The sequence below is a fragment of the Pipistrellus kuhlii genome, unplaced genomic scaffold (assembly GCF_014108245.1).
Source record: "Pipistrellus kuhlii isolate mPipKuh1 unplaced genomic scaffold, mPipKuh1.p scaffold_m20_p_6, whole genome shotgun sequence".
Lineage (NCBI taxonomy): Eukaryota > Metazoa > Chordata > Mammalia > Chiroptera > Vespertilionidae > Pipistrellus > Pipistrellus kuhlii.
Window position 1 is genome coordinate 55,377,940 of NW_023425562.1, and position 20,622 is coordinate 55,398,561.

A 20,622-nucleotide genomic window follows, 5' to 3' on the forward strand; every position below is an offset into this window, starting at 1 on the left:
CCCAGGTGCTTAGCAAGATGGAGATAGCCAGTTCCTGTCCCAGGCTGATAACCAAGCTGTGTGCAGCACATTACAGTTCATTACCATGGAACTCTATGTCAGCATGATCAGTCATTTCGCCTCATAATTCCTAATGCTCTCTTTGAAAGGAGATCTAGGTGGCAAATGAGAATTGTTTAAAATAATGAATTACCATTTATTTAAAATGTATTCTTTAGAAAATGATTTCAGAGAGAGGAAGAGAAACACCAATGAGAAATCATTGGCCGGTTGCTTCCTGTCCGCCTACTGGGGATTGAGCCCGCAATCTGGAGCATGTGCCCTGACTGGGAATAGAACAGTGACCTCCTGGTTCATGAGTCAATGCTCAAACACTGAGCAACACTGGCCGAGGGACTTGGGAATTAAAAAAAAAAGCCTTCCTGGATCAACAGAAATGAGCTTACTCAAGCATGGTAATGGTCATATCCATTGCCTTGTTACCTGAGCTTGGAGCTTGTAGGTAAGCCAGAGCTTGCTGGGCTGGGCTGGTCTGCCAAAGCACATCAGGAAGCACATGTATCTTGGAAAATCCCAAGTTACAAACATGTAGATTACTGAACCCATTTGTTTGTTCAACAAATATTCATGGACCTTAACCAGTCCAGCCCAGTGCTAGGACCAACATAATGAAGCTTTCTTCTCTACCTTCCTGGATAGCTCAGCCTGTTAGGGAGATGGACTTTTCAAATATGAGGTGAAAAGTTCTAGAAAGGGGGGAAGAAGCTTAAGAGGTTGTAGAAGCCCAAACCACACAGAGGGGTGATGAAGGAAAATTTCTAAACTTTTATAGAGGGGTGGGAGCAGTCAGTCAGTTGGTGCAGGGAAGAGCATTTTAGCTGAGAAAATAGCACAGGTACTATCACGAAGCTAAGAGAAAGCAAATCAGTCTAGAAAGTGTGCTTTAGTGTTCTTATAGCACAGTACGAAAGAGAAAGTAGACTTTGACACTAGTGAGGGCAGACGTGTGCTGGAGCAGGTCAGGCAGGATCTCTCGGGAGTTTGGACTGGATGACGTCAGCAGGGTAGAATTAAATGTAGCAGTGAACGTGGTCTTTGATGTCACCTATTTTCATCTTCATTTCCAACACAAGGATCACCTTTACTTATCCCTACAACTGCTTATGGAACACCAAACCCATGCTAGGCTGTAACAGATCCTCTTCCCCTTGAGTGTGGGCAGCACTTTTGAATATGATGGGATTTTACTCTTGTGATTAGGTGATGCTGGAAGGCAAAGATGAAGAGATTTGCAGATAAAACCAGGATCCCTAAAAAGGGAGTTTGACCTGGGCAGACCTAATCAGATGATTCACTTAAAAGAAGCTGGGGGCCTTCTCTGAAGGAGAAATTCAAAGCCGAGATTCTCCTGTTGCTTTTTAAGAAATGAACTCCCATGTTGTGGAGAAGGCCAAACAGGGTATAGCAGGCAGCTTCTGGAGTGGAGGGCCTCAGTCTTATACCAGAAGAACTAAATGTGGCCAATAGTAAGCTTGGTGAGACCTGAGTAAAGGACCTCTCTAACCCACACTTGGATACCTGCACTGCAAAAACTAAGATAATTAAATTTGTGGTATTTTGTTACACAACAAGCAACTGAAAAATCTCACCCTCAAAAAAGCTCAGGTGCCCTGACCGGTTTGGCTCAGTGGATAGAGCATCAGCCTGCGGACTGAAAGGTCCCAGGTTCAATTCTGGTCAAAGGCATTTACCTTGGTTGCAGGCACATCCCCAGTAGTAGGTGTGCAGGAGGCAGCTGATCGATGTCTCTCTCTCATCCTTTGTTCCTAGCTCTCTATAAAAAAAATCCTTTCTCTCTGTAAAAAAAAAATCAATAAAATATATTAAAAAAAAGCAAGAAAAAAAAAAAGCTCAGGCATATTTATTGGCTCACATAACTGAAGTTCTTGCCCTTCTGCATTCCCCATCTCCACCTCTCAGCTGCCCACCTCTTCACGTTGACTGAATTACAACCCCACATAGGCCTTCAGGGTCTTAATACGACCCTGGCAGCCTGGTCTCACCATCCTTTCTACACCAGACTGTGAATACCTTAAATTCCTAGTCTCAGCATTTCCAAGAAGAGTGTTTGTCTTACTGTCACCTGCCTAGACTGAACCAGTCACTGTAGTCACCATGTGCCCATTGGTTAGGGCTGAACTTCATGCTCTACCATTGAGCCAGGGATGGAGCCTTGTCCAAAACCCTGGAGCTGAGTGGGAAAAGGTGAAAGATTTTAATGATTGCCCTAGGATTTATAACACACATCTTTAATCGGTTTCAGTTTGCCTTCAAATAATATCCTGCTTCATGTAATCTAAAGACCTTACAACAGTAAATTCCCATTTCCTTCCTCCTATTCTTGTTATCATACTTCTATTTTCATCTAAAATCCCTTCTTTCCCCCATCTCTTCCCATTGCTTGCCCCACCCCACACTTGCAGACATTTAACTATAGTTTGTGGCTATAGTTTGCATTTTCTAGAATTTTAAATGGATGGAATCATACAGAATGTAGTCTTTTTGGTATGGCTTCAGTCAACAAAATTATTTTAAGACTAATCCATGTTGCTGCATGTATCAAGTTTATTTTTTTATTGCTCAACATTTCATCGTATGATTTTACAATTCGTTTATCCATATGTTATAAACACACAATTCATTGCTAATATTTTTGCTTTAGACCAGGGGTTAGCAAAGGATGGTCCATTCACAAACCAAAACCAGCCCGCTACTTGACATTCTATGGCCTTTAACAATTTTAAATGGAGAGAGGAAAAAAAAAAAAAAAATCAAGATTAGTGGCACGTAAAATATGAAATTTAAATCTCAGTTCAAAAATAGTTTTATTGAAACAGCCATGCTCATTTGCTTATTGCCTAAGACTGTTTGTTTATGCTACAACAGTAGAGTGGTTGCAGTAGAAATCATCAACTGCAAAACCTAAAATACTTATCTGCTCCTTTACAGAGTTTGCCAACTTCAATAAAGGTAATTAAATTTTTTCATTTATTCCACTCCCAGTATTCTTTTTTTAATTCTCACCTGAGAAAATTTTTAGGGAGAGTTAAAAGAGAGGGAAAGACAGGAACATCAATGTAGAGAGAACCACATCATTGGTTGCCTCCTGCTTGAGCCCTAATCAGGGACTGGACTGGGGTAGAGCCTGCAACCAAGGTACATGCCCTTGTCTGGAATCGAGCCCAGGACCCTTTGGTCTGTAGGCCAATGCTCTATCTACTGAGCCAAACTGGCTAGGGCCCATTTCAGTATTCTTAATTTTATTGTATAGATCTAAATTTGTCTGGTGTCATATTCCTTATGCCTGGAAAATTTCCTTTAGTATTTCTTATAGGTCTTCTGGCAATGTATTTCTTCAGTTTTTATCTGAGAAAGGCATTTTTCCTTTTTTTTAAAGTTATTTGTATTGGGCATAGGATTCTGGGTTTTCTTTTTTTCCTTTCAACACTAAAGCAATTCCATTGTCTTTAAGAATCCTTTGTATATGCCACTTTATTCCTGGGTTAAGATTTTCTGTGTAAGCATTTTGAACACGATATGCCTTGTGTATATAAATTTATTCTGCTTGGTGTTGAGTGTTTTGGATCTATGGTGTAGTGTCTGTCAATTTTGGAAAATTCCCAACATTTATTCCTCCAAATATTTCTTTGCCCATGTGATTTTACTTGGCCTCTTGTGCTCCAGCAATCCACAAGCGCAGCCTTAGGGTGGCTCAGTTGGAGGATCATCCTTTACACCAAAAGGCTGCAGGTTTGATCCCCAGTTGGGTTCTGTAGGGAAGGCAAATGATCAATATTTCTCTTTCTCCCCCTTCCTCTTTCTCTAAGGATCAGTAAAAACATAACCTTGGGTGAGGATTAAAAAAACAAGAAGAAGAAGAGTATGCCTTGGGTAGCTGATGCAACTTCAGCATGGGACCCAGAAGGAGCTGCCCCCAACATGGAACAAACCCAAATCCAATCAATATAGTTGCTCAGCCCAGCCAGTCCTCAACCGGAAGTAGAGCTGCTTGGCTGAGCCTTGTGTATATATCAGTTGAACCTAGATCAGCTGACCTAGAAATTTGTGAGAATAAAATTTTTCTCTTGCTTTTGACCGGAGAACAAAAGCAAGAGAAAGAAAAAAGTTTATCTACATTGGCTGGCTAGAAATTTGAACAGGGATTCCTGGCAGCACAGGTATGCAAAAGCATTCCAGAAAGCAGAACTAAGAGAACTGGGCTCGAATCTCAGGTGCTGGCCTTGGCAGATTGATGCTATAGCCAGCTCCAGCAGCCCCTCCTCGAGGAAGGACTCCTTGACTATTTTCCCTTCCCCACGAGCTCAGGACTCCTTTCTTTCTACTGAGTTTTTCTGTGACATCTATCTATCTTAACCTCAACCCCAAGGCAACTAGTTAATATTTTGTTTTCTTCTAGTCCTTTTTTCTAAAACAGCCCTGTCAAGCGCCAGGTATTTGTTTCAGTTTCCACCTTGAAAGACCCAGAGGTTGTCTCCTATCTCCCTGGGGGCATTCTAACCCTATCAGCTAAGGCTCATCTGCTTGCAAGCCTGGTGTCTTAGGGGCCACTGTGACTTCAACATCCACTTACCTTCAGGATGAATTCTGAATTTGTTTCTGCCAACTAGGGATTTCCATTTCTTTCCTTGAACTTGGCTATTGATTTGGAAGTAAACTGTTATTTTAGTCAGCACCCTCATGTATCTGGAGCAGGAGGAGTTCGCTGACTACCATTTTGACTGGGCAATCTGATATTCCCCCCTGGGGAACTTTTTTTTTTTTTTTTTTTTTAAGACACAAATAAAATGATTCCTTACACACAATTTCATTTCCTGCTTTTGTATTTGAAAAGAACATTTGTCCCCTTAGGATTGAGTCTCATGGACAACAAATGTCTGTTGCAAGGCATCATACAGGGGAGTACGTAAGGAACTCTGGGGTTGAGAAGAAGATGAGGGGGTGAATGAGGAACAGAATGAGGTATACATGAGATGTGGCTATCTGGATTCCTTCATAGAACTGCTCAATACACAAAAGCAAGGTCCTGCCTTCCTAGGTAAGCCTACAAATGTTTGACTCTGAATCACTTACCAGCTACTGTTGCTTTCCCTTTTTAGAGGAGCCAAGAAAACACTGCCAAAGCAGGTGATGTAAGAATGAAGCTGACTCAGAAATACCCAATCGCCTTAGGAACCTCTTCAATAAACAGACTGGCATTCCTATAAACTCCCATATGGAGGTAGCTGGGGAGAGCTTTTTACAGTAAGGCCAGTAAGAATCCTTGGTGAATATAGCCACAGAGAGGCAAATCCAGTGCAAGAATATTTGGCTTTTAGTAGAAAAATTAAAAATTCAGGAGACAGAGTGATAGAATCTTAGAGGGAAATCACAGAGGGTGAGAACAAGGCAATTCAAATTAGACCCTTGACCTGCATCTGTTGAGAACCTGTTATGTTTAATGTATGCATATTTTTTCTTTCTAGACACTTTACAGCCATTTTACCCATAAAAGTATAGCATCCCTTTAGATGTGGCATCATTTTCTGTACAAAATCTGGTCAGGATCATTGTTTAGCCTCCAGTCACATATAATTTCACCAACTACTCATTAAACCAACCTTTTCTTATGTTAATTCAGTCTGGGGCTTGTGGCTTATAATTACAGTTGCAAGTCTCAGGTCAAGTTTCTACTGACCTTGAGATGCTCTTTATGCAACAGTACTTCTATTAACTTTTTGTGTGGTGGGGAAGGGTAAGGTAGAGATAGGAACAGAGAATGAAATTACCATTTATTGAGCATCTATTATGAATCTGGTGTGGTGCTAAGCATTGTTCTTGTGCTACTCCAGTCAATCATCTTCAATACTGAGGGATAGTGGCCCACTTTAAAGAAAAAAAGTTTTTATAATTAAGCACAGATTAGTAAGACATACAAGATCACCAGGGAGTTTATATGCAGGTGGAGAGAGAAACAACAAATAAATCAACAAAATAATACCATAAAAGTGCAGGTGTTGCCCTGGCTGGTTGGACAGTGGTTAGGGCATTGACGCACAGACCAAAGGGTTTTGGGTCAAGGGCATGTATCTGGGTTGCAGGCTCAATCCTTGGCACCAGTTGGGCCTCCCATAATTTACTTCACAACTGATGGTATCCGTGGGTGAGGTTAAAAAGAAATCCAGGTGTTAAGAAAAAAGGGCAATGGGATAGTGGTAGTGAAGGCAGTGGAGGAGCAGAGACATTTTATATAGGGTGGGGCATCAGCTGACATCAAGGTTTTCAGACCCATTTTGAGAAGGGAGCCTTTGGCTAACTTTTTCCTTAAGGAGGAAAAGGCCCTGGAAGACAGCCTTTCTAGCAGGCATGTCACAAATTACAGGCTATACAGTCCCTACAGCTGAGGCACAGGGAGGAGGAATTACCAGTAGGGAGGCAGATAAAGACTAATAATTAAACAACTACTCAAACCCAACTCTAATCTTAGTAGAGAATCTGCTGGTGGGAATCTTTAGGCAGTTATGACAAAACTAGATTTTTTAAGAGATGTTCAAACAGTCAGTATTAATTATAACCACACTTGACAATAGGTGAAACAATATGAAATTTAAAGACCGGAGGAAATTAACATTCCCAAGTATGTCAACCAATCTCAAATTTTCTGAATTACTTTAAGGTTATAATAATTAGCCATACCCTGAAAATCTAATTTTACAAAATATATTCCTGTCTCTAACAGGCCCACTCTAACAATTTAATCTTCCTATATTTATCATGTATAAAATGGGAATGTTAGAAATTAAAGTTCATGTTAGACATTTCAGTTTCAAGATATTACACAATGGCTCCTTTATCTAAACCACACTTAACTCCAAAAATTGATAAGATGTAGATGCCATAAGATAGTATGCAGTGAAGATTTAATGGAAACTAATTTTTAAAAACTAAATGAGAAATAAAAGGAAATTCAAGTATATGCTTTTATAGAATTTACTTATTTGGCATTGATAAGCAAGTAAAACCCAGTTTCATCTCTTTTACCAGCCCTCTTGATAGTTTTGATGGGAACTGCCAAGTATGTTCCCATAAGCTCACCAGCACACCTTCATTCCAAGCACTGGGACTTTGCCAAATTGTCTCCGGGACTGGGGTTATCACCTTCCATAGGGCTTATTGCCATTCATTGAACACTGGTCTTTTCTGCTTTGAATAAGCTGTCTCTATAGACCTTTTCACTTAAGAATCATTCAAAGCAATGTCAGAGTTGAAAAGGAGCTCAGAAGACAGCTCACATAATCTCCTCCTGATTGAACACACACAGAGGTCTGGAGAGATCCAGAGGAGATTGTATAGTGAAATTAGACCAAGGACTAACCCTCCATAATAGAGGGACAAGGAAACTAGGTTTACCAAGGGCTTACTAGGTGCATAATACTTGACATTTACACTGATTCAATTCCAAGGAAGCAGTGGCCCCATTTTATAGATGATGAAACAGATTCAGAAGTAAATTTGCCATTTGCCAAGTAGCCAAGTATGTGACAAGGGCAGGAATGAAACCAGTCCTGTTTAGCAACATCATGCTCTTTCACTGTATCTCAACGCCAAAAACTCTCAGACTTTAGAGCTCCTCAACCAATCTTAAGTCATCCCTCTTCACATCCCTATAAACTCAATATTAAATTTAAAGTATGTGAGAACTAAGCCATCTATCACATACGGTGTCGGATGGAGAAGCATACTGTTCAGGCTGTTGGGACATTTCATTTGTTTAAATGTTTTTATTAAAAAAAAATTTAAAGACCTTCATGGCACAACTTCTTCCCAGCACAGTTAATGTTTTAGTTATACCAATTACAATACAATTACAACCAATAAATCAAGGGGGAGAGGGGAAACTTCTGACTTCCAACTTAAAAAAAAAAGGGGGGGGGGTAAAGAAAGGGAGCCCACTTCAAACAAAGTTTAAAAATATTAAAAAACCTTTCAGAGTAATTGCCAACACAACTGTCTTATATTGGCATTCCATCTCCTGCAATCTGATCATTGCAGACACAGGTAGTGCTGAGAAATAAAGTGTCCCAATACAAGGTATACAGATGAGGTAATTTACAACAAAGAAGTTGTTACTCTGTAAACCCTTGCCCCCCACCCACCCAATTGGATCTTTTTTTTTTTTTTTCATGCTTTTGCAGTGACTCCTTAATTAACATTTAAAAAAGTTTATTTCTTTTAAAAGGCTCTTGGGTGGCATTTCAGAGTCCTCTGCATTTACCTTCAGTTTCTTGCAAGGTCTGATGCGTGTTAGGAGGTTCAGCTGTCTGCAGCTCCTCACATCAGCCTCTGCTACGCCTAGATTCTCTGAGCTACAAGGGTAGAACGTGAAGTCTTGATTTATAACAACCCTCCTCCCCACCTAAAAAGAAAGAATTCATTAGTCATCGTGTCCTGTTCAAATCACAATCCAGTGCAAACGTAATCACAAATTGCATCTCTGGCACATCCGGTGCTTTTAGCTTCTGCACAGATTCAACATGGTAACCCACACAGCATTCTAGGGCATAAAAGGGTCAAGAACAATAAATATCCACTGTAAGTGGCAACAAGAAAGAAAACCACCTGCCACACAGAATGTTCTCCCTATGGTTGAGAAGCATTATAAAAGAAAGCTTTAGCTTTCTCTAAAGTTCATCATTATACTCACTAAAGCCATCACCTCGATAAAGTAAGTTACTAGAGCCAATTTGGGTTACAAAGTTAGATAAGTTCATTAGATTCAACTCCTCAAATAATTACATTTATCTATGACGCCCAGATGAGAAAGGCTTATGAATCTATAAAGGTAGGAGAATGGGGAACTAAGATTTTAGGCCTTAAAATATGTTGGAAGAATTTTCCCTAGTCCCCACAAGCAGCTACTGTAATTAAATTAACAGGAGAAAATACAGAGCTGATGGTTTTGCTATTGTGCTTAAAAAACTAGGCTTCCTCAGTGAAGCACCTGATAAACTTAGGTGGTTGAATTACAGTGGAAAATCCACTTTACATACACACAAACACACAAAACTGGCGACTTTTCCATCCCCAATCCCTGCACTGCTGAGACACAAAATGAATTTTATGGCAAAGGATCCTTAATCCCCAGAGACGCTTTGGCTTGTGGTGCTTTTCAAGGCCTCCCTGCCCTGCCCAGTACCATGGGTCAGATGAGGGGTATAAAAATGGCGGCCGTAGGAAGCCTCCACGGTACAGGCCTGCAGGCCCCTCAGATGTGAACGTTGAGACACCCACCCAGCGAGACCTTTACACAGGGAACTTAAATCTAACCTCGATAAATAAAACCAAACCTTTATTTACACCAAAGAACTCCAACACTGGATCTTTCACATATGAAGGACAAAGTATTATATATACACACACAGCAGGGGTGGCAGGGCTGTAACAGAGAGTTTAGTTTTCCCACAATTACAGGTCTACCATTTCAGCTTCACTGGAGACAGCGGCCCTGCTCCTCCCTCTCAGATACAGTTACAAGACTGAGGGGCAGGCCTTCTCACTGAGTGGCATGAGAAGAAAGGGGAAGGTAGGAGGGAAAGAAGGTGGAAAACTTAAAATGAAACTGTGGCCACATCTCCCATTAGCTCTTAAAGCGTTGTTAACATGAAACCTATACAGACAATGTTTTTTTTTTCTTTGTAAAAAGCAATAAATTATACCCAGTAGCTAACTGAATTCAAAATGGCCAAGTCTCCTTCCAGCTATAGAGTATTTTGGGATACGAGAGGAAAGAGGACCAAGGTAAGGAGCCAGAGAGGGAAAGTTATTAAAGTTTGAAACTAAACTTATAAGTGAGCTGGATTTAGGGTCAGGTCAGTAAGACATGATTCAGAGTGAACATAGATTTTCATGACCTGTCAGCACTTTGGGTAGATTTTTCAGCATCTCAATGTAACTATAATTAAGACATATTTCCACTAGATTCACCAGGATAACCCCACTGAAGCACTTTTGGAATAAAGTGATGTAAATGACGAGCAGGACACTGCTTTTAGAGGTTGGGTCCTCCCTCCTTCCTTCCCACCTCCCTTGAAGAAGCTACATTTTTGTAATCTCTGGAAAAGAGCATGAGATACAAGCCCCCGGCCCCAAAGTGTGGGATGGTAGTTGAGCAATGGTCGGCATGGGAAGAAATCTCCACCCAAATGCAGCAGCAGGAATTGAGGCTGGTTTATCTTTGTTCTTTAGTGATGAGGAACTGAATTTGGAAGGGGAGAAAAAAATTTGTCCGTGAAATATTCCACTTGCAGGTAATTTTTCAGGGATTCCCCTGAGTTATGAAAAGTTCGAGTTAAAAAAAAAGAAAAAAAAAAAGAAAGAAAAATAAAAAGAAAATCAGCCTATTATAATTCTTTTTTATGACTGAACTACTATAAATCCACAAGCAACGGGTCAGACACGGTGCTCCTTAAGTTATTTCACCCCTCCCCACCAGGCGCAAGCTGCATCAAGGAGAGCGGACTCCCCCACCTCTGCTCAGGCATCAGGAGGCAGAAGAGGCCATTACTGCTGAGCGCCAGCGGCAGCCGGAACAGGCATCCCAAGGGGGTTGGCAGCAGCAATCACTGGTGAGCCAGCCAGAGGTCCGAGGGGTGAAGGGGTTGGCACTGAAGAAATCCCTGAAAGAAAACACATGAGAGTAAGCGAGAGAGACCGACCATGGAAATCTTAGTCACCAGTTTTCCATAGCTCCTATCTCAAAAGTGACACACACACATCAATTCTCTTGGTCTGTTCGATGCTTCTATGTCACTGCATCTATTTTTGTTCATCAGTTTATGTTGTTCAATATATTCCACGCACACAAAAATTCTCTTTATTTCAGGCATATCCTTTGCCAGATTTTTACAAATTAAACTAATTTCAAATTAAATCCTCAAAAATTAAAATGGCAAGTTATAATTAATTTAGGAGATAAAGAAATCCATGCTTGGAGAGTTTAAGCAGTTTGACCAAAAATAAACAGCTAGTAAAGTTGGCAACTATCCTTGGATTCCAACCCAGGCCTATCTAGGGCGGCACTGTGCAATCAAATTTCCTGCTCTATAATCTGTGCTAACCTAGTGGCCACTAACCACATGTAGCTACTGAGCACTTGAAACTCTTTATCCCTCTCCCTTCCCCTCTGTGAAGTCAATAAAATATATTAAAAAACAAAACAAAACAAAAACCCAAAACAAAACATTTATTAAATTTGCTTAATTTAAATAGCCACATGTTGCTAGTCACCACCATACTGAACAGCAGAGGGCTAGAGTAAAAACTCATGTGTTTATGTCACACTGCCAGCTAAAAATTCAAAATTACTTAAAGGAGCACTTCCCACCTCTAAGCCAAAACAGTATTTGATAAAGTTCAAAATATATAGTTAATAAATCTCCACTGCCCTGTCACTAGGCACAATTTCTAGGGTATATCCTTCCAGAAATATTTTATGCATATACATGAATACAATTTTATCAGAATATTCACATGGATACCATATATAGAAATGTGATTATATACTTTTGCCCACTCCTGGTCTTGGACATGGCTCTGCATCTTGCTTATTTTATTTTCACATTATCCTGGAGTTGGAGCTAGAAAAGAACACGAAACATTCATTCTTTTCTCTGGCTGCATAGCATTCCACTGAATGGATGTCCCATAATTCATTTAACAGTTCCCTATTACTGTTAAATATCCTGCTGTTACAAATAAGGCTACCACCTTGGACATGCATCATTTTGCACACAGCCAACAGTCCCAGGGAATAATGTCTAGAATAGGGGTGTCGAACTCAATCAGAGAAGGGGCCAAAATCTAAAATCCAGCCTAAATCGCGGGCCGAATGGTTTACTGAACAGTCATAAACTGTCATTGTGATGGAAACGCAGCGGAGTGCAGTGATGACAGCGCGGTGCGGGCCACATTGCAAGGCCTGGCGGGACGGATTTGGCCCGCGGGCCTTGTGTTTGACACATGTGGTCTAGAAGGCAGCTAGCTCATTATCAGTAATTCTCTGAAGGTGTCTGAGTAAAGGCCCTCACTACAAGTGTACTCACGTGGATCTGGTATAATCCTCACAATATGGGCCTAGAATCTCTTTAGAATAATTGTGTACTCTGTACCAAAACTTGCTCTAAATCGTAGTGATTCAACAGTAAGGAAAAATAATTTCATATATTTACAATTTATTAGATACACTGTAAATGCTTTGGCGGGGGGGAGGGGGAATCAAAGAACCATGCTTTTACTAATATACACCCCACGTGCAAACCCCACCTCTTCTCTCCCCAATTTCTTAATCTTGTTTCTGAGGACCATATCAACTACTGTCACTCTAACTGTGAAACAAAAGGATCACCCTTTATTTTTCATGGCTTGCTGGGACATTCATGTCCCTCTGAGACATTTTGGGGATTCTGGCCCAGAAGAGCCTACTCAAAGTAGTGTCACTGAAGTATATCAGATGTCAAAAGCATCCTGAAAGCTAGTGGAGAGAGCTGCACAGGTTAGTATATCAATTATTAATAAGGTAATCATAACAGAGAGAAGAGGAGGTTCACAAGAAATCAGGTCACAAAAGGGAGCAAATCAGGCCACAAAAACACAAACAGGAAGAATAATCAATTTCTACCGCTTAAAGAAAAAGAACAGAAATTCACTGATGAACTGACCTGTCATCATATTGGCGGTGCTGACAGGTGTACTGCCTCCTGGCATGCTAGCTGAGCCCATTCTTGCCTGGTCCTTCACAACAGTGTCTAGAAAAAGACAAATATGTTAAGTTCTGTTATGCTTAACAATTAAACTAATGATCTTAAAGCAGTCACACTCATGCTTTCAATCTTATATTCCATATAATTCCCAGAAGAACTTAAGGTGGCATCTGCCTTGTCTTCACCATAAATTAGACAATAGAAAATAGAATTATCTTTACTGTCAAACTAGTAAAGGCAACCTCTAAAACTAAATGGTAGGAAGATGAATAATTATCCATGGTAGATCTAATTTAACACAAAACTGATCCTGTTAGGGTTTAATGAGACAATATAATCTAACCTGATCTAGAGAGTGATATAGTATCAGAATGAAATGATCTTATTGCAGTCCACAACTCAACTGGTTAAGCATGGTGCCAAATAGGCCAAAGTTATAGGTTGTGCAAATTAGTGCTGTTACCATAGACTTCAGGCCAGTCTGCTTCAGATATAGGAGACTGGGCAAACACATAATCAGTTCACTACGAAACCACTCTAACATTCCAAGAAATAATCCAATGTTGGAGCTAACATCACTGTGAAGATGGAGTGGGTCTAATAGACATTTTCACCCAGGACAGCACCATTAGCTATAACACAAACCTAAGTCAAGGTATTCATACAGTTAAGATTTTCTAGCTTCCTTGGCTCTCCAATAAATTATTGGACCAGAGACAGGACAGATATGGGACTATCCTATCAAATAAAATATGCAAATTAACCATCACTCCATCACAAAGATGGCGGCACCTAGTCCTCTCAGCCCCGCCTGAGTCGCCCAGTCCTGCTGGGGGGGAGCTGCTGAGAGCGGGCAGCATGAGTGGCCTGGCAGAATGCTTGCTTTGTCACCACGGCAACAGGGCAAGCATTCTGCCCCAGCCCCAAAGAGGGCCTCTGGGGGGCGGGGAGCTGGCTTGCAGTCTCTGCAGCTGAGCGGAGGCTGGGAGAGGAGATGGGGGGACTGCATCCCACGGAAGCAGTGCGGTGCCTGGCGGTGCACTGCGGTTCCCACCAGCTCCCGCAGAAGTGGTGGGCAGCCAACTGCACGATAGTGCGTGATGGGCTACTACTCTCTATATAAAAGCCTAAGAGACCATCTGACCGTCCAATCAGTGCTCTGACCACCAGGGGGCAGACACTCATGCAGGAGCTGCTGAACTGTAGTGACTTGGCAGTTGCGGGTCTAGGGTGATGCATCTGAGGAGGGAGCCTGATTATGGGGTGTGTCACCAGAGAACTGTGCTTTTGCAATCTGGGACCCCTTGGGGGATGTTGCAAAGTTGGTTTTGGCCTAATCCCCACATGCCAGGCAGAGGGATCCTCCACCTTCAGTGCCCGAATCCATATACCGGGCCTCTAGTTCATTATAATCCAACCACTCCATACTAGCTAACCCCTGATAAGTGTCACTCACACAGTAAGAAAAGTAGTTTGTTTAGGAACAATCCTGTATTAAGTACTATTAGATAAGAATCCTTCCAACAATTCTGTAAGACAGTTGCCATCACAGTCCTCATTTGATGAAACCAAGGCTCACTGTGGCGGAATAACTTTGCCACAAGATAAGCAGAGCTGGGATTCCAACTCTCTTCTGGTGGGGCCGTGGACCTACAGTTTTCTTCACAGCATGTATTTTCCCTTGTCTTGTACAGTCTGCTGGGCAGGCCTACCCAGGCTCTGTGGATTGAACAGTTGGACTCACAGAAATAGGGGTGTTCCATGGCTTCTCTTGCGGTGAGCCGTGACTGGTGGTCATATCGCAGCAGCTTGTCCAGGAAATCCAAGGCCTCAGGGCTGACAAGGTGCTGGTTTTCACTGTGGACAAAGCGTTCCCATCGCTTACGTGAGTGTCTGCAGAGCCAAAAGGGGAAATGAGAAATGAAACAAGGGGTAGAGAAGCCCAACATTTATTTCCTTCCTAAATTTTCCTTAGTGACTAGGAGCCCAGCAACTAGCAAAAAGAAATCAAAACTCAAGAGAGCAGTTTTATAGCACTCTGTCATTAGGGAGACAACCAAGCTAACTGGAGAGACTGAAAACAGCAGTGTTGCACAGAGGAGAAATCTGGGTGCTCACAATTTTACAAACCATAATTCATGTTCCTTTACAATACTGAATACTTCTGCACAGCAAGGGGGGGTCAGATGGCTAGTCTAACCAGGCCTCTTTCCCATCCCCTCACACATTCCTGGCATCTCTGCCACTTGGCCAGCAAAGCCTTTGCATCAGGAAAGTCCACCTCTTGGTAAGTGGTGAATGAATTAGTATTGCGCCTAGCCACATTTTCGGAGTCTGTTCATTGTCTGTATGCACATCGGTCTTGAAACATATATTTCCTATTACTATTTATTTCTCTTAAAGGGCTTTGTCATTTGGAGAAGCTAAGTCAACTGCAAACCTTCTATTAGAATCTATATTTCATTAATTTTTCAGGAATCCTCTGACAATAATCTCCACACCATCTTTTAAGTGAACTTGGGAAAATGGCATTCAATCCAGTGATTTTATCACAGGATGACCCAAGCAGCATCCTGCAGTACAGGACTAGTGATGCTTCAGCAGGGCTGGCAAAGAGGATGTAACTATTTTTTAAAATAGTCTTAAAGAAATATATTTTATTGGTTTTTAGAGAGAGGAAGTGAGAGGGAGAGAAACATCAATGTGAGAACACAACATTGATCAGCTGACTCCTGCACTCCCCCAGGGAATCAAGCCTGCAATCTGGTATGTGCCCTGACCAGTAATCAAACTGGCAACCTTTCGGTGCACAGGATGACATCAAACCAACTGAGCCACACTGGCCAGGGTCATAACATTTTTTGAGGATCCAAAGTGTCAATTTACAGTATGTCTTAAAGTGATTAATGCACAGATGCATAGATTTTTGACTCACCTGCCCAAAATATCATTGAAACGTGGATCTAATTCAATGTTGTATTTGTCAATATAGTCATATAAATCTTCTGTCCCCAGAACCTTGGCTATCCTCACCAACTAGGATTGAAGAAAGACAAAAACCCACACAACAATCATGTTACAAAATTAAATCAATAAACAGCCGTGACTGGATTAACAGCAAAGGGATCATCGGCGCTACAGGTATGAATATACACTCAAATTTACTTCAGATTTCTATGTACTGTAGGAATAATTTCCACACAAAATTCTCTAAATCAGAACTCAACGTGATGGTGTAAAAAAGGAAAAAACAATGATATAACCTGGTTCCTTCCCCTTGAAATGTCTCCCAGACGAAGTCTTATGTTTGTACCCTCACAACCCAGCTAAGGGTGTCACTTCCTTTGGGAAACTCCCTTTGTACAGTCAAGACCACTCACTCCCACACTTGTACCTTGTCTATGTTTCTATTCTGACATTTACAACTAACTTATTTCCTTGTATATTTCATTCCCGTACTAAACTATGAACTGTTTGAGAGGCTGGACTAATCTTTTTTCTTAGTACTTTTAAAAATGCCCCCTGGTTTTGGATCGAGCCCCAAATCCAGCTGTGCCCTGACCGGAAATTGAACCAGTGACTTCTTAGTGCCTAGATGGACGCTCAACCACTCAGCCACACAGGCCAGGGCTAGACTAAACTTAAAAAAAAAGTCTTCTCCAACCCTGCAGGGCACTTCATAAAGTCTTGCTGATCTTAATTGATCTTCAAGGGGAAGTGGAGCTAGTATAAAAAACATCATCTATATTTCTACTGACATACACCAACTCAATCCATATAAAGAGACAAAAGGATCATAGAAATACCATATGTAAACCAACATGTTGAAGAAAATATTCCCAATTTTAGTGAAAACTCACATTAAAGGATTCTAAGGTAATGTCTTATTTTACATGTGTAATTTACAATGAAACAAGCAAACAAATAAAAAAACTAGGGGAAAAACTCAGTGATTTCAAAAGGCTATACGGTAGCTCTCAAAACACCAATAAAAGGATCAATGTTGGGCTAACTGAATAAGCCAGGAATTGAAAATTATTCTAGGGTCTCACTCTAAATGATTGGGATGGGCATCTATATTTTAGCAAAATCCACCACAGTTTCTACTAAGTAGACAGATCTCATCATTATCTATGTTAGCCCAGTAAGTTGCCTATTGAGAACATGTATCACCTGATCATAATTGTCATGTCCATGAAAAAATGGCTCCTTCCGAAAAATCATACTTGCCAGCATACAGCCCAAGCTCCACATATCCAAACTATAATCATACATCTGCATTGAAGTTAAAAAAAAAAAAGTCAGTTATAAATGAAATGACAATAAATTATCTTGTACTTTCCAAATAAAAAATTACTACTTAAAAAAAAAAAATCACTCCAATAAAATGTCTAAACACCAATAACATCTTCATATATTTTTCAGTTTTTTCTTCTATGCATTTCCACCATTTTAAAACAATCTACATACTATTTTGAATTACCTTTTTCACTCACATAAAAACATCTCAAGTTGTTAGCCTCTGGAAACCTTTTAATGTGTAACATTATTTTACTGAACAAATATTTCAGAATTTAATCTTTAATTTCCCTATAAGATAGTGGTTTTGTTTAATAATACAATAATTATAAATAATATCATAAAGAATATTTTGGGCCCTGGTCAGGTTGCTCAGTTGGTTATAGCATTGTCCTGATATGCCAAGGTTGTGGGTTCAATCCCCAGTCAGGGCATATATAAGAATCAATCACTGAGTGCATAAATAAGTGGAACAAAAATCACTATTTCTCTCTCAAAAAAGCAGAAATTTTTTAAAAGAAAGAATATTTTTATGCATAAAATGTTTGAGCTTAGGGTTATATCCTCAAGATCCCAGAAAAATAATTTCTAGGTCAGTCTGAACTTTTTAAGGTATCTGATAACATCTGGGAGGAATGGGCATGAAAGATATACCTAAGGATTTTATTTCCGTGAGAAGAGGGCTTTTTTAGTAAAAGGAAGTTACTAGAGGCCTGGTGCACAAATTTGTAATCAGATGGGATCTGGCTGGCTAAGGGGAGAGGCCTTGGATGGTTGGCCAGCCAGCCCTGCCCCAATGAGGCCAGTTAGCCAGCCGCAGGGGACATCATAGCTATCAGTGGTTCCAGTCATTCCGGCGTTCCAATTGCTGGCTTTTTATATATACAGATACAATTTATAAAAATTTTGAGAGCATAATTTAGTTTAGTCCTTAGGTTGATTAAACCTAAGCTCCATAGTTTCTAAATAGAAAAGGTTATCTTTGATGTACTTTTTCTTCAGTTAGGGTCAAATGCAGATCTATTCATATTCTACTGACATTATGATAATAAAAACATAAGTTACAGTAGATGAATTGAGCTGATTCATATTTTAAATTTATATAAAAGGGTTAGCCATGCACATGTAGAAGTAACCTACTCAAAATGAGATTTTTTGCAAATTATGTTCAAAATAAGCATAGAACAGAAACTGTTTTGTTAACCCTCACTTGAGGATATTTTTTCCACTTAGAGAGAGTAGAAGGGGGGTGGGGTGGAAAAAAGAGACACACACACACTGATTAGTTGCCTACTGCACATGCCTTGACCTGGGCTAGGGATTAAACCTGCAACCCCCCTTTGGTTTGGGGCTGACACTCTAATCACTGAGCGACACTGGCCAGAGCTAGGACAGAAATTTTATTTGCCTTTCTCTCTCACCTGATAGTCTACAAGTAGTTCAGGACCTTTGAAGTATCGAGAAGCAACTCGGACATTATATTCTTGGCCAGGATGGTAAAACTCAGCTAAACCCCAGTCTATTAGCCGTAGCTGAAAGAAAAAAAAGAGAATAAATCATAAGCAATTTTATCTTCCAAGCTACACCATACATTGTCTTTAGGGTACTCTTTTAAAAACTAGAGGTCCGGTGCAAGACATCCATGCCCAGGTGCAGTCCCCAGGCTGGATATCGAAGCACGAGTGTCTGGCAGAAGGGCAGGTCCCAGCTGACTTTTGGGTCCTGGGCAGCACCTGGGCTGCCAGGCCCCTGAGTGCGAGAGCCCTGGAGTCTCGGAGGAGGTTAGCAAGGGGAGTTCAAGCAAGCTCAGCGAATACCCCACATTCTCACGCATCTCCATCTCCGTCAACCCTGCCCTCAGGTAGCCAGTGAGAGAGCACAGCCCTCCACATCCGGGCTCCTTAAGACATTTGTCATCACCACCCATCCCAAAGGAGGGAGCAGGCGTTCAGCTCCCCTGGAAAAGGGGACGCATCCCCCACCACCCACCCCTGGTTCCCCATCCCAGGCCAGGGCCTGTGGGCCTGGGGCAGCTCCTTCTGTTGAGCATCTGCTCCCTGGTGGTCAGTGCACGTCACTGTGACCTGTTGTTCCATCATAACAGTCGGTTAGGTTTTTATATATATAGACTAGTGACCCGGTGCACAAAATTTGTGCACATTAAAAGGGATTAATTACAGGAAATATTTTAATATTGCTATTTGCCCTTTCGCTATAATAGAAGTGCAAGAAATGAAAGAAAATTAGTAAAATGTATATGAAAATCTTCCTCCTGTCAGAGTCGGGTGCACCATGGGACCCAGAGTTAAGTCCGGCCCACCCATGTGCACTTCAAAATCGTGCGAGACTCAGACTCAGCCGGACCCCCCATTGGGCTAGATCCACACCTGGCTGGTCCCAACCTTGTCAAGCCCCGTTGTGACCTGAGGTCCCCTGTCAAGCCCTGCCGGGTGTGGGGCACGCCTTGCGGCCCTTTGTCAAGCCCCACTGGGCATGGGGCGTGGCCTGAGGCCTCCTGGCCTAGGGCAAGGGGAGCAGCCTGAGGTCCCCAGCCCAGCACGGGGGTGGTGCACCTTGAGGTGCCCCATCAAGTCCTGCTGGGCTGGGGGTACGGCCTGAGGTCCCCTGGCCTGGAACTGGGGTGGAGGCATAGCCTTAGGTTCCTGCTGATTGCTCGTTAAGGCTCTTTATGGGAACTCAGCGTCTGAAGTCATCTTGTGTTATGTAACCTCCCCCTCCTCTGTGGGTGCTGCCATTTTTGTGATGGAATGATGGTCAATCTGCATATTTTATCTTTATTATATTGGACTAAAGGTCCTGCACATGAAATTCATGCACTTGGCAGGGAGGTGGGGAGGTAGGGTTGTCCCTCAACCCGGCCTGCACTCTCTTGTAGTCTGGGAGCCCTTGGAGAATGTCCGACTGACATCAGTGGGACATCTTTAGTGCTGCCGCGGAGGTGGGAGAGGATCCTGTCACTACTGCTGCGCTTGCCAGCCATGAGTCCAGCTTCTGGCTGAGTTGCACTCCCCCTGTGGGAGTGCACTGACCATCAGAGGCCAGCTTCTGCATTGAATGTCTGTCCCCTGGTAGTTAGTGCGCATCATAGCGATGGGTCATTCTGCTGTTTGGTAGATTTGCCATTAGCCTTTTATTATATAGGAGGATACCAGCCATGTCACTTTAAATTAAAACCCCTTCAGGACTACCTGTTATTCAGGGAGGGGACAAAAGTAGATTTACAGTTTTCATATGGAAAAATATAATACAAAAATAAATAATACAGGAATAAACTGTGTTTCATATACCAACAACTCTGTAAACCTAGTTTTGCCAACCCCTGTTTAGTTTGACATATCAAGTTCTCATGACTTAATTCTTATGCTCTAGGGAAACCTGCTGAAAGATAATTTCATTTTGTGCTTTTGCAAATTTCTTCTACTGCTCAGCTGAATAGATTGTCTAGACTTTTCCTAGACTCCTACTGGTGAACATCTCATCTTTTGAG

At 41.6% G+C, this 20,622-nt stretch overlaps 1 protein-coding gene across 1 annotated transcript in view; it reads right to left on the bottom strand.

Annotated features, from left to right (window-relative positions):
* Window positions 1–2,603: 2,603 nt before the first annotated feature.
* Window positions 2,604–20,622, bottom strand: part of CSNK2A1 (casein kinase 2 alpha 1) — a 54,959-nt gene continuing 36,940 nt past the window's right edge. Inside the window, 8 exon segments of the mRNA XM_045574732.1 lie at window positions 2,604–5,943; window positions 10,585–10,661; window positions 10,663–10,733; window positions 12,774–12,860; window positions 14,560–14,708; window positions 15,751–15,851; window positions 16,989–17,090; window positions 18,536–18,646. Coding sequence (XP_045430688.1) covers window positions 5,910–5,943; window positions 10,585–10,661; window positions 10,663–10,733; window positions 12,774–12,860; window positions 14,560–14,708; window positions 15,751–15,851; window positions 16,989–17,090; window positions 18,536–18,646 — 732 coding nt within the window. The 3' untranslated portion in view covers window positions 2,604–5,909.